Below are 14936 nucleotides of genomic sequence, written 5' to 3'. Positions count from 1 at the left end.
CTGTCCAATCTACCAACAATTGTATGTTGGTTGGTCAGCCAGCCAGATGTTTAGGTTGGATTTGGCATTGCTTATCCAGCTATCAAGTCCTTCCCAGAGACCTGGGATAAGCAGATGTTTGATGATGTTAAAGGTATTATCATGGGATGTAAGCTGTTCTGAGTAATTATTATTATGGTTATTATTTTGGGATAACATGAAGGGAAAATATCATGTAAGCAACTTTGTGTTCCTGGGGGAAAGATGTGATATAAATCCAATACATCAAAATTTCAGGAAGAATATTTGTTTTGGGACTTTCCCTTTAAATCCATGAAGTTCATTAAAGTGCTTAACCACAGAAGAAAATAGTATCAATGATTGATGCCATATTAAGGGACACATAGAGTTTCTATATAAAAGTTCTCCAAACCCTTTTCAGGACCAATTGCAAACACCTTGATCTTCTGTAGGCTGTTTAGTGAAAGATTAATTGTCCTGCCCACAATTTTCTGTAGTTGCCTAATATTGTACAACGGTACCTATGATCTTTGGAATATAAATTATTTTCTCTCCACACAACATTAGGTGTTCAAGGAAGCACCCATCAGATTGAGAGAACTGGAGGGGTATGTTCATCAGCAGCATCTTCTGCCAAAGTCCTCTGGTAAGTCTTAAGCAGAAAATTATGTCTTTGGAGAAACATTTAGGCATATTTTTGTCATCTTAGAAAAACTTAAAGTAGATAAAGAAGCAGATGTGATAGATCTGTTTATTTTGATCTTGAAGAAAAAGGATACTTTTACTTTAAAAGAGCATAAAATGTATTTTGAAAAATGCACTTGCAATTTGCTTAACAAGAGAAACTAGTTTGTTGTTGCACTTTTTGAAAATTAGCACTTGTGTAGTTTTCCATTTGTATGATTTAGAGGATCAGGAAGTAAATGTTGCTTATGAAAATCTATGGCGTTTCTTTGACTGCGAAATGCACATTTTCAATTGATTCCTTTCCCCCCTCCTAAATAGTAAATTAAGATTAGCAGCAGGTTGTGAGTTTACCCTCGTTGGCAGCTTACTGCTGACTTAGTGTTTGAACGCTTCAGAACTGTTTTGAGTGTGGTAATCAGAGAGTGAATTTCTCTCACCTCGCTAAACTGTCAAAGATTTGAGATTTTGCAAAAAAAATGACAGCAGCAATCTTTCTAATACCATTATGTATCTAGAGGTTAGATTAAATGATGAATTGATGGCTCTTTAGACATATGGAAAGAAGCTATTTTCGGAATTCTATCTCTAACAGTAAAGTCCTGACAGTTTTAAACTGTTAATATAGAATAGAGATACAAGAGGATTAATATGATCACAAAAGGTATTGTGGCGTTTTGCTTTTCCAATGTAAATAAATTCTAGATAATAAGTACAAGTTGAAATATCAAATCAATTATGTCGGTTGTTTAGGTTTCCCTGTTCTCCAAACAACGGTGCTCTTGTCTTCTGCCTCAGAAAATGTGGCACAAACTCAGCATCCTTTGGAAATCTCGACACCTGCTGATTTGGATCATACTACAACAGAATTGGCTGACTGGTTGGCATTGATCGACCAGATGCTAAAGTCCAATATAGTTACTGTTGGAAATATTGAAGAAATCAATCGGACGATTGCACGCATGAAAGTATGTGATGCTCTGAACTGTATTTTTGGAAAGCCTCAGAATATTCTCTGTTAATCCCTTTCCCTGTTTTTTTATTCAGTAAAATTCTGTCATGGTTATTTCACAATTACTGAAAATAAAACCAAAGAAGAATAACAATTAGAGCATTCTTCTGCTTGTCAGGGTTCCAAGTTTTGCCACTGCTTATTTTTGGTAGTCAAAATTTTAGTGGTATCAATGACTAGTCAGAAAAATGGAATGCCTTTTTTGACTGTTCACCCAATTCTTAAATTATTGTTTTGTTTTCCTTGCTTGAATCCTTCTTACCCAAGAACCTATTTTTGAACAACTGGCAGGGAATTCAGTGGATCTTTCCCATTCTTGCTCCTGAGACTTAAATCCATCCCAAAGCAGCAGAAGAATATTTTGTGTGCAGTTTCTCTGATAGCACATCATCATACCCTGTTAAGATACAGGAGTGCTGTCTTTTTTTTTTCTGCCCCAAGGAAACTTCTGTGGAGCATTGATAGAGGAAAATGGGCCATGCTTCACAGAGTCAGGCTGAGCATAAATTTGCTCACTGAAGGAGGTGCACACAGCTTTGCTTGATCAAGAATGTGCACATTTACTATTAGTTTTCATAAGAAGCCCAGGAAACCTATACCTCTTAGAATACCTATTTCAGATTTTTCCCCCCTGCACCCAGTAGCAGCACAATACATTGGCATTGTTTCAGGGTCTGACTATTTTTTAAACCCAGTCCAATGTTTAAATTGACTGCCAGGTATATTGAGCATGGGCATGCAGATTGCTAGAACAAGTTCACTTTTATGTATGTATTTCATTCATTCCATTCATTCGTTCATTCAGAGAAGTGACTCTGGGTGGCAAATAATCATAAAATCAGTTAAAACCAAGTGCAAAGATACATGTGTGTGTGAGAGAGAGGGGAGGGGGAGGGAGGGAGGGAGGGAGAGAGAGTGAGAGAGAGAGTGTGAGAGTGTCTTTTGACATAGTTGGGGCCTCAGGCCTAGTTACATAACCAGGTCTTTAAGGCCTTACAAAGGGCCAACAGGGTTGGGGCCATCCTACTTTCTGGAGGCAGAATATTCTAGAGGTCAGGGGCTATGGCAGAGATGGCACACCTCCTATCCCATAAGCCAACTTTCCTTGGCTGAAGGGACCCTTAGCATGGTCAACTTGCTGAACCAAATTGGACTGTTAGAAACAACTGCTCCCTCATGTAATTTGATCCCAAACTAAGAAATGCTTTAAAAATGACAAACATACTTTGCATCCAGAAACATACTGGATACCAGTTCAGTTGGCACAATGATGATGTTAGATGTGTCAAGTATCTGACACTATTTATTACCTGTGCCATTTCATTCTGCACTAGCTGAAGTTCTGAATGCTTTTCAAGAGCACCCTCTTGTAGTACGCATTGCAGTAGTCCAAATGAGAGGTCACAAGGATAGGAGTCATTAAGCCAGGGGTCAGCAACCTGTGGTTCTGGAACTGCATGTGGCTCTTTCATCCCTCTCCTGCGGCTCCCTGTCGCTGGTCGGTTCCACAATTGATAGGACTATCGGTTAGGATAGGTAGAGGAAAAAGGACACCATGCTAGGAGGAGACTCTATGGTGGTGGAACCGCACTTCCGGTCAGCAGAGGAAAAAAGATGCCATGCTAGGAGGAGACTCTATGGTGGGGGAATTGGACTTCTGGTTGGCTCCAGAATTGAATGAAGGGCTTCTGATTACGACCTTTGTGGCTCTTTGAGTGTTTAAGATTGTCGACCCCTGCACTGAGCAAAGCCTCCTAATCCAAGGATGGTTATAACAGTCACATGTCCTGAAGATTCTAGCTATGGGTTCCACTTGCTGTTCTAGAAGGAGCTGTGGGAATTTGTGCCTTCATATTTGCATGATTCAGTTATTGCTTTATAATAAAGTAGAATTAGTTCATCTTGTTGTGTTTTCTGTCTGACTTACCTGGGAGATCTGACAATAATCTTGCAAATTATTATTATTATGGTTTGTCGCACAGTCAGCCAGATATTCAGATTGGATTTGGCATTTTTGTCCACCTATCCAGTCCTTCCCAAGGATCTGGGTTAGGCAGCTGTTGACGTTTGATGATCTTAATATTATTAGTGGTCACTTACTCCACAACCTCTAAAAAGGGAGATTAGAGACTGGAAAATTGTTCCAATTAGTTGCAAAGGTCTCTTGAGGAGAGGGCACACCACCTCCTCCTTCTGAACTGATGTTCCCTCTTTCAAGGAAGAATTAACCACTGTCCAGATCCCATCATATATTCTCTTCCATGCATCTTTAGCCAACCAGGAGGGGCAACCACAGATGTGGTTGACCTAGCAGCTGTAAGAGCCTTCTCCACCACCTCAGGTTCAATAGGATCAAAATTTTCCAGATAAGTATGTAGGACTCTGCCACTCTGGAGTAATCTTTAACTGAAATGTTACTGTTATCTACATATAGTTGTAGCACATCCATTCAACTTAAAATAATTAAATTCAATTGAAATAGGTTAATTGCCTTGCTCAAGAATTGTTAATCATTGAAATCCAGCTCTAGGCAAGCTGTGATTGAATTTCAGGAGAAATGAGAATATTTTATACTGGCATTTACAATTTGCCAACAAAAGTTAATGGGGAAATGGTTACAAAAACCTATGCTGACATTTTATTTGCTACTGATATTAGCAACATATGGATGCAATTAGTAACAAATAACTTGAGGATAGATCTGAGCATAACGTATCATAGACAGCAATGGACAAATTAACTGCTCATGAAAATATATTTAATGCAATTTAATAGGAAAATCTCAGAACTTTTCGGCTGCCCTTTTTTAGATGAAGTATTTGATTTAATACTTCATGGCCTTAAAATGGAGATGAGCGCTACCAACGACTATGGAGTAAAATCCTTTCTATTTGGTTTAATACTACAGGATCAGAAATACATATTTCCTTCTCAGCAATTTGCCATGGAAAAATTGTGCATGTGTGAATATGTGTGTATCTATATACGTATGTGTGTATCTATATACGTGTGTGTGTGTGTAGGACGGAGGCAGAGAGAGAGAGAGAAAGAGAGTGCTAAGTAGCTACTGGTGTATGTAGAGATTCTCAGTCATCTACTTTCTCCAAAGGTAACGGGACTGTTTTTTCCTTGAAGAAAAATAACAAAACTTTTCATTTCTCATCCAAGAAACTTCATCAGTTGTGATGGGGATGGGCTGGGGGGAAGGGATGGAAGGATAGGTACTTGACAATTGAGACTGGGTGGTGGGGATGGAGAGATCAGAGAGTTTTAATCAACAGGGATTTTATTAAAGCTTCTGCTATAATAAAATCCCTGTTGATTAAAACACTCTGAATATACAGTGTCTAAAACCTGGGATCAACATAGAGAACAAAATTCCTTGGAGCAGAAAAACATAAATAATGTATCTTGGAATCCTAGAAAGAGATCACAGAAAATATGAAAGTTTGCAGCCTTTTATGAATCAACATGAATTTTTTACAGCTTTATTTCCACTTGTTTCACTTTGCGAGAGCAAAATCTCTAAATTTACTATGCATATCTAACAAGTGGTTAACCCCTATTTCAACTTCCTTAAATTGGTGGGCTCCAGGTGTGGGTTAGTATATAACTCCAAATTCCCAAACTTCATGACCTTATTGCCTGGGAGTTCTGGGAATTGTAATAGCAACACCTCAGATCATGATTTCTGACTGGTCTGGCTATTATTTCTTTTGAATGCAGATTATAATGCAGAGCTTTTTAATGCAGATTATAATGTGATTAAGACATACTTCTTTGTTAATATTTGAAGCATTGGTTTGAATAGCTATGTTTTTATTAAACTCCTATCACTAGTAGCATACCTTTATCCCATTATTTTACAGATAACAGAAGGGGATTTAGAACATCGACATCCCCAATTGGATTCGGTTTTTACCTTGGCTCAAAATCTGAAAAACAAAACATCAAGTTCTGACTTAAGGACAGAAATCACAGAGAAATGTATGTGCTTTTTGTCAGTAGATTGAACAGTAGAGAAATGGGCACTAAAATGATATAATAAATACATAATCATTACATTATTTATTGACAAAACAATGGATACAGAATGGGATGAACCAGGTGGAACTGGGGGTAATCTAACATATAGAGGTGAAGGCAGGGTGATGATGTCACCTAGTTTGGGTAATGAAACGTCTGCAAGAAAACAGGCAAGCTCAGAGAGCACCAAGGACCCCTTAATCCAGATAGGCAAAAGGAAGAAATGAGAATGAAGATGTATAGCAGGAGTCTCCACATTTGGGAACTTTTAACTCTTGTGGACTTCATTTCCCAGAATTCCTCATCCAGAGATGCTGGCGAGGAATTCTGTGTATCGAAATCCACAAGCCTTAAAATTGCCACATTTAGAATATAGCAAGGTATCTTGCTTAACAAAAGGGCCTCTGGTGGCTCAGACTGCTAAGACAGTCTGTTATTAACAGCAGCTGCTTGCAATTACTGAAGGTTCAAGTCCCACCAGGCCCAAGGTTGACTCAGCCTTCCATCCTTTATAAGGTAGGTAAAATGAGGACCCAGATTGTTGGGGGCAATAAATTGACTTTGTATATAATATACAAATGGATGAAGACTATTGCTTGACATAGTGTAAGCTGCCCTGAGTCTTTGGAGAAGGGCGGGATATAAATGCAAATTTAAAAAAAAGTTGCTTGACATTGGCTACTTATATTCACATCTTTGGATTTCATCGGTTTTAAAGACTAACGAACTGGAACTTGGAGATGTGAGTTTTAAAAAAGATTTATTAGATGATATGTTTTGAACAGTGTTGGCAAGCCACAAGATTAAACAATGTTAGATCTAGTTTTTATGTACAATTTTTGTCTAATTTTCTATTTTTTATATAAAAGCGAATGCCTATATTGGAAGTTAATGAAAATGAGGAAAAAGCAGATGGAATAAGAAATACTTTGCTAAGATAGTTTTGTATCAAAGATACTGGCACTAATTTAATCACTATAACGTTGTCAACCAACATAATATTGTCAAATTAAGAAAGACATATTGTGTATTTTGGGTGTGTGTATTATAGAAGTAGATTTGACCCCCTCCCCAGAATTGTGGGAATCTATAATAGTAGATTTTGAACCCAATGTTGGTTTGAGTGATTTTTTTTTTTTAAAAGTTTGAGTGGTAAAAGAGTAAAAATGATGCAATATTTTCAGTGTCTTTTCATGGGACTAGATTTATTTTCTGTCTGTTTCAGTGGAGAAAGTTAAGAACCAGTGGGATGGTACTCAGCATGGGGTTGAAGTACGTCAGCATCAGCTGAAATGCATGCTTACTGACAGCATGAAATGGGATGAGCAGAAGCAAGAAATGGAGAAGCTAATTGGACAATATGAGATCCATCTACATGCTCTCTTACAGTCTTCTAAAGAAAAGCTTACCAAACAGATTTCAGAAAACAAAGTGAGTTCAAGTATGCTTTCTTATGCAGAACTGTTCACAGATTCAGTTTAACGTCTTACTCCTGTCATACAGTTAATTCCATTAAGACGGATAATATGATACAGCTCCTTCTGATACACCTGCAAATTGAAGAGTTTTACGAAAATGTCCAGGCAGCAAGATTTCTATGCTTCATGTCTTGAGCTTTTCTTAGATACCATCCAGATTCTTTTCCGTTTTTAGTTTCAGGAAAAAAAAAAGGCAGTAAAAACTTAGGGAACTGCCAAGTTAGAGCTGGGGAGGGCAGGGGAGGGAGTGATTGTGGTGTTCATGACCTTCTGCTGATTAAATTAAGGAGTGGTGCATGTGTCTTCTAATTAGATTAAAATGAATTTTCCACAGATATATTACTTCTTGCCAGTGCTTACCTGACAATAAATCTCATCCATCTCTGATGTAAATCTATATATTTCTCAATTCAGAATCTTGATGGGAAGAACAGACCGATTGTTACCATCCTTTTACCAGCTTAGGAACTTTGGAGATTGCTTTTTACTGTTTTAAGATGAACAGATTCCTTTCCAATTAATCCAGAGACATTAAATTTTTATTTAAAATCCTATCTCAATTTTTGAATGGAGGCATTACCTATTCTTGTGGTCCCTTTGTTGCAAAATGTCATCGATTTAGTCCAAAATAATGACTCATGGTTTACCTGCAGTCTTAAACACTTTTTTTAATATCCTAACCTCTTACTACCTCTCTTTGTAGAGTTAGAGAATCTTCTGCTTCTTTGCCAGCCCAGAATTTTAATTTGTCTGGAGATTGATTTATTTTTGATAAAGTACCCATTGTCTTGCATAGCACTCTTAATCTAGTTACAAAATTAAACCATTTTCTGGGGCCTTACAAGGTCAGCTATATATACTGGGCTCAAACAGAAGCATCGTTTTTTCTGAATATGTTTATCCTGTCAGGAAAAAAAGAAAAAGCCACTTGTTATATTTCAGTATCCTTTCAGTAATCTATTAGTGATACCAGATTCCTGAAACAATATAAGAGGGTAGTTACTTAATAAATGAATACACATAGAATATTTCATCCATAAGTATATTGCCAATATACAAGAGGAAACACGTTGGAGGATTCTGTGATCCTAAAATTATGGTTCAGAGGAATAGGAATATAAATGAGTACCTCAGAATCTACAAAATAATTCGTAGAGACTGGTGATAAATTATGACAGAAGCATTCTTTTAGCCACCAGGCTAAAAACCAGGAGAGTACGAATTCTAGTCCTACCTTAGGCACAAAAGTGAGCTGGGTGACTCTGGGCCAGTCATTCACTCTCAACCCAACACACCTTACAAGGGTTATAGGGGAAAATAGGAGGAGGGAGGTTTAGGTATATTCACTACCTTGAGTTCCTCTTTTTGTATTGTTATCTGTCATTTTATACAAGAATGCAAACTTGGTTTTCCTTGGTTTTGTTTCTGGATTTATCATTCCTATAGTTTCCAAGGAATAAACAATCATCTTGACATCATATAAGAGATATAGTATATCCATATGTCTTATCTTTATTTTTTAAAAAGATGCATTTTTAAAATCTTACGGGTTTATCAAAATCTAAATAAAATTTGCTTTTCAAAAAGCCACTGGAATACAGAAGAATATTTAACTGGGGAATCTCGGTAATTAATAAAATAAACATATTTTCCTTACTATTTTGCTATTTTGCTAGACCATATATTTGGAAAGCAACAATATTTTGTTTCTGCTAATATTTATTTGTATTTATCATTCCAGGTTAATGTTTCATTGTTCCATTGATAGTACTGTATTTTATTTTCCTATGGAAAAACTGAACCTGAAATAATTATTGAAACATAATAGACATCAGTAATCTTATAAGGGAAATAAAGGAGTCAAGAAAAAATAATATTTTCTTATTATAAACCCATATTCTATTTATTCTTATACATATCATAATACATAATGATTCACCAGCATTGTATTTCTTTTTTATTTAGAAAATAAATGATTTATAAAGCCTTTATGCTCTTTTTATTTGACATCTCTATATTTTATTTATAAGAGTCTAAATAAGAAATAAAGTTATGATTTCAAAAGTAATAAAATAAGCTTTCTTTGTAAGTTGACCATACCTAAGCAGTGCTCTGTTACTTTAAGACTGGGAAGGAAATATCTTAAAAATATCAGTTGTTCATACTTATAAAATAAAGAAAAGCCTCAAGAGAAGCATTTAAAGATTATCCATATATCCACTTTTAAATAAACCCCTTTATCTTTCTCCTTGCTATCTTCAGTTGCAAGCCACTTGAGCACACCTTTCCAAGTCAGAATGTTTTTTTTTTCCTGCTAAAGTTGTAAAATGTGATTTTAGTGATGCTAGCAGATGCGCTGCAAAAAGATTCAAAAATTAAATTCCAGGTCTCTGCAGAATGTGCATTCTGCGGAGGGCTTTTGTTTTAGATCAGCGGTCTCCCAATTTTTTTGATCAAGTACCCTTATCAATATTTCTTTTCTTTGGGCATTTACCCTTACTGCATGCATACATGTTTACTCACTCACTCACTCACTCACTCACTCACTCACTCTAGGAAATAACTGTGCTCTGCCCTCAACGTCATAGTGTGGAAAAGCTGCACTTAGAGAAACTCCAGAAAAGCATAAATTGGCATAGGTAAGGGGGGGGTCAAACTCAAGGCCCACGGGAACCAGCAAAGGACTGGCCCACAGTGCCACTGTAGCGAAAACAGAGCTCTTAGAGGCTGCATGCAGCCTTCACGATCTGTTTTCACTGGCAGAGTGCTAGCAAAACTAATTACTAGAAAAAGTGGCATTTGATCACACGAGTGACATCAAGCTGGCCACACACACACTCTGGCCACGCTCAAGGTCAAACACAACCCTGATGCGGCCCTTAATGAAATAGAGTTTGACACCCCTGGCATAGGTTGTGTCTCAACATAGGAAATTATCTCCGAGTATCAATTTTTCTCTATATGCCCTCTAGGCTGCAAACTCAATTTAACACTGTTTTTCTGCTTTCTTTAATTTTCTACAGCTTTTCTAAAAAGCACAAGAAAAAGTTTGGCACATTGGTCAAATCGTACTGTTGTACAGGTTGCTGAATCTTCAACCTGCTTTCTACTTTTAATATCTTCCCCTTTGTTCTGCTGTTTCTTCATAAAAATCTGTTGAGTGAGTTTTGCTCATAACCCATTTCCCAGTTTACTCTCTGTTTTTGCCTTCACTCCAGTTATTCTAATGAAAATGTTCAATATAAGGCAGATATTTCAGCCTCCACATTGGTAATCTTGCTTTTCTCTTCTCCTCTACTAAAATGTAAGAATTAGCTTTCCAGAAAAACAACCGCTAGAAATAATGTTCTATTCCTACAATGGGAAAAATGAATATGACCTGAATTTTCATTCATGCTATTTTTTGCAACAGTTTGCTTTGCTTAATAGAAATGGTGATACAGATATTGTTCCTTAGTTGCAAAAAGGAGGAAAGCATTCAGTCCATGGATTAAACCACTAGGAATTCAATCCCCAACCCCGCATTGCTGGTTTAGTCAACTTCATAAACTTTTAATAAAAAGCAACAACTGAATGATTAGAGATTTTGACTACTATGTCTTTACTTTTTAGATATTAATGCAAGACCTAGATAAAGGAGATGCCAGGATGATTTCATTTAATGAGCTGTCAAGTAAGCTCCTTCAAGATTACAGTGGTGATGACACAAGAAATGTGAAGGAAATTATGAATCACTTGAATACGTCATGGATTAACCTGAAACACAGGTATGTATGTCTAAACTGTAGGTACACTTACTTCCAGATTTCTAAAATGTGAAGAATGAAAATTATGTTACTGGGCAGCAATATATGATTTAAATTGGGGACTATTTTCTTTCTTATCATGGTATGTATGATTAAACCAAGAAGCTTCACGTTTCTTAGAATAGAATAGAATAGAATAGAATAGAATAGAATAGAATAGAATTTTTTATTGGCCAAGTGTGATTGGACACACAAGGAATTTGTCTTGGTGCATATGCTCTCAGTGTGCATAAAAGAAAAGATACGTTCATCAAGGTACATTTACAACACAATTGATGGTCAATATATCAATATAAATCATAAGGATTGCCAGCAACAAAGTTACAGTCATACAGTCATAAGTGGAAAGAGATTGGTGATGGGAACGATGAGAAGATTAATAGTAGTGCAGATTATAAGCTGTAACAATAAAGGGAGCCGATTGGTCTTCTGACTATCATACAGGTAGTCCTTGCCTTATAACCACAATTGAGCCCAAAATTTCTGTTGTTAAGTGAGACATTTGTTAGTAAATTTTGCCCCATTTTACAACCTTTCTTGCTTCAGTTATTAAGTGAATCACTGCAGTTAATAAGTTAGTAACCTGGTTGTTAAGTGCATCTGGCTTCCCCATTGATTTTTGTTGGCAAAAGGTCACAAAAGGTGACGGATCATATGATCTTGGGACACAGCAATGGTCGTAAATATGAACCAGTTGCCAAGCATATGAATTTTGATCACATGATCACGGGGATGCTGGAAAGGTCGTAACTGTGAAAAACGGTCATAAGTCACTTTTTTCAGTGCCTTTGTAACTTTGGATGGTCACTAAATGAACTGTTATAAGTTAAGGTCTATCTGTAATTCTTAGACTCCTAATATTAGTTTACATAATCTTCTAATGAAGAGGCATATGTGTGTTAAATTTAAAGCTGTATCACTGCGCACCTGGAGATAATACAGCTGGCTCATGTAATTTAAACTTTGGTTTGATATAGATAACATGATCACAACAAAGAAAGGAAGGCAAGTGCCCTACTGAAATTAATTCTCTGGCCAGTTATTTTCTCTATGACTCGGAAAAGTCCCCCCCCCCGGTAGCATCGATCTATCTCTTGGATAAGTAGACTACTCTCATAATATATGTACCTAGATCCATACACCCAAACTATGTTCAGCAGCTGAGGAAAAGGGAAGGAATATCCAGTGCATTAAAATGGAGAGGGAGGTTAACTACCATATATTATCTGGGTTTAGCATATAAAATCATCCGTTGTAATGTCCTTCCTGTCAATGACTTTTTTAGTTTCAATAACAATATCACAAGAGCTACCAACAGATTTAAACTCAATGTCAACCGCTCCAGTTTAGATTGCAGAAAACACGATTTCTGTAACAGAATTGTATATACTTGGAATGCATTACCTGACTCTGTGGTTTCTTCTCATAACCCCAAAGGCTTTACTCAAAAACTGTCCACGGTTGACCTCACCACTTTCCTAAGAGGACTCTAAGGGGCGTGCATAAGAGCACAAACGTGCCTACCGTTCCTGTCCTACTGTTTCTTCCCCTATGTATATATATGTTTATAGTACCTCGTTTCTCCTCATATATACGTTCATATATTATATAACCCTTTATGCAACGCTTGTATATATTGTTACAACAAATAAATAAATAAATAAATAAATAAATAAATAAATAAATAAATAAATAAATAAATATTATTAATTTAAGATAAGACAAGCTTGCCAAAGAGATAAGAGAAGCTGATCAAATATGTTTTGTGACAGAGTTTTTGCTATGACTCAGAAATAGATGTAGTAAAATCTGTTTCCAAAACAACCTTTAAAAGATGATAGCCTACCAAATTGACATTTAATAGACAGATACTGAATTCGTATTCCAACCCCGCCCTGCCCGGTCCAGTGACAAGTCACTTCTACTTCCTGATCTAAAGCAATTATGATTTGGTCCTAATTTCACTTGAATTGAAGGAAGTTCTGCTAGGAGGAACTTTTCATTGATGGTATGTCAGTTGTGAAATAGCATCTGCAGTTGACATCCCTAGCATATATTATATTCTTTTCAGTATCAAGTGAAAACCATTTTCTTTCAGGTAATTTAGAATAGAATAGAATTTTTATTGGCCAAGTGTGATTGGACACACAAGGAATTTGTCTTGGTGCATATGCTCTCAGTGTACATAAAAGAAAAGATACGTTCATCAAGGTACAACATTTACAACACAATTGATGATCAATATATCAATATAAATCATAAGGATTGCCAGCAACAAGTTATAGTCATACAGTCATAAGTGGAAAGAGATTGGTGATGGGAACTATGAAACGATTAATAGTAGTGCAGATTCAGTAAATAGTCTGACAGTGTTGAGGGAATTATTTGTTTAGCAGAGTGATGGCCTTCGGGAAAAAACTGTTCTTGTGTCTAGTTGTTCTGGTGTGCAGTGCTCTATAGCGTCGTTTTGAGGGTAGGAGTTGAAACAGTTTATGTCCAGGATGCGAGGGATCTGCAAATATTTTCACGGCCCTCTTCTTGATTCGTGCAGTATACAGGTCCTCAATGGAAGGCAAGTTGGTAGCAATTATTTTTTCTGCAGTTCTAATTATCCTCTGAAGTCTGTGTTTTTCTTGTTGGGTTGCAGAACCGAACCAGACAGTTATAGAGGTGCAAATGACAGACTCAATAATTCCTCTGTAGAATTGGATCAGCAGCTCCTTGGGCAGTTTGAGCTTACTGAGTTGGCGCAGAAAGAACATTCTTTGTTGTCCTTTTTTAATGATGTTTTTGATGTTAGCTGTCCATTTGAGATCTTGCGATATGATAGAACCCAGAAATTTAAAGGTTTCTACTGTTGATACTGTGTTGTCAAGTATTGTGAGAGGTGGAAGTATGGAAGGGTTTTTCCTAAAGTCTACCACCATTTCTACGGTTTTGTGTGTGTTCAGTTCCAGATTGTTTTGGCCTTTCATATGTTAAAAATGCTTAATGTTTTTAGTTTAGTTTAGTTTAGTTTAGTTTTTAGTACACTGCTATAGTGTATTAGGTTTTATTACAACATTTGAAACAACTTAAAACAATATGGAATAAATATCTATTCTATGGCATCAAAAAGAATAGATACTATACAGGTAATCCTTGGCTTATGACCACAGTTGAGCCCAAATTTTCTGTTGCTAAGTGAGACACTTGTAAAGTGAGTTTTGCCCCATTTTATGACCTTTCTTGCCAGTTGTTAAGTGAGTAACATGGTTGTTAAGTGTGTCTGGCTCCCCCCTGACTTTGCTCGCCAGAAGCTTGCAAAAGGTGATCACATGACCTGCAACTCCCAGGACACTGCAACTGTCATAAATATGAATTACCGTATATACTCGAGTATAAGCCGAGTTTTTCAGCACGTTTTTTGTGCTGAAAAGCGGCCCCCTCGGCTTATACTCGAGTCTACGTCTCGATGTACTTTTAAAAGATACTGTATTTTTGATAGATGTCCAGCAGGGGGCGCTGCATAATAAAAATGAGTGCCGAACATTTTGCACTTTTGCACTTTTATTGTTTTTCGTTCAAATAAATATTCATGTTATTTTACTTGGCTCTATCTTTATTTTTTACATTGACCAGTAGCTGCCTCATTTCCCACCCTAGGCTTATACTCGAGTCAATAGTTTTTCCCAGTTTTTTGTGGTAAAATTAGGTACCTCGGCTTATATTCGGGTCGGCTTATACTCGAGTATATACGGGTAATTGCCAAATGTCAAAATTTTGATCACGTGACCATGGGGATGCTGCAACGGTTGTAAGCCTGAAAAACGGTCCTAAGTCCCTTTTTTCGGTGCTGTTGTAACATTGAATGGTCATTAAACAAGCTTGAGAACTACCTGTACAGTCATGAAATGGGGGCCTTAATATTCTCGGGGGCCCTAGAGCCAG

General features: G+C 36.8%; 1 protein-coding gene across 4 annotated transcripts in view; it reads left to right on the top strand.

Moving 5' to 3' along the window:
• The window catches only part of UTRN (utrophin), a 429397-nt gene that overhangs the window by 170180 nt on the left and 244281 nt on the right, over positions 1–14936 (top strand). For all 4 annotated transcript variants that reach the window (XM_058170259.1, XM_058170253.1, XM_058170245.1 and 1 more), the window contains exons 47-51: positions 568–646; positions 1438–1652; positions 5566–5683; positions 6948–7153; positions 10813–10967. In XM_058170259.1, the coding sequence (XP_058026242.1) occupies positions 568–646; positions 1438–1652; positions 5566–5683; positions 6948–7153; positions 10813–10967 (773 nt within the window). The remainder of the gene's footprint in view (positions 1–567; positions 647–1437; positions 1653–5565; positions 5684–6947; positions 7154–10812; positions 10968–14936) is intronic.

The sequence above is a fragment of the Ahaetulla prasina genome, chromosome 1, assembly GCF_028640845.1.
Source record: "Ahaetulla prasina isolate Xishuangbanna chromosome 1, ASM2864084v1, whole genome shotgun sequence".
NCBI classification, from domain to species: domain Eukaryota; kingdom Metazoa; phylum Chordata; class Lepidosauria; order Squamata; family Colubridae; genus Ahaetulla; species Ahaetulla prasina.
Note: the sequence above shows the minus strand (reverse complement) of the source record. Positions and strands in the feature narration are given on the sequence as shown.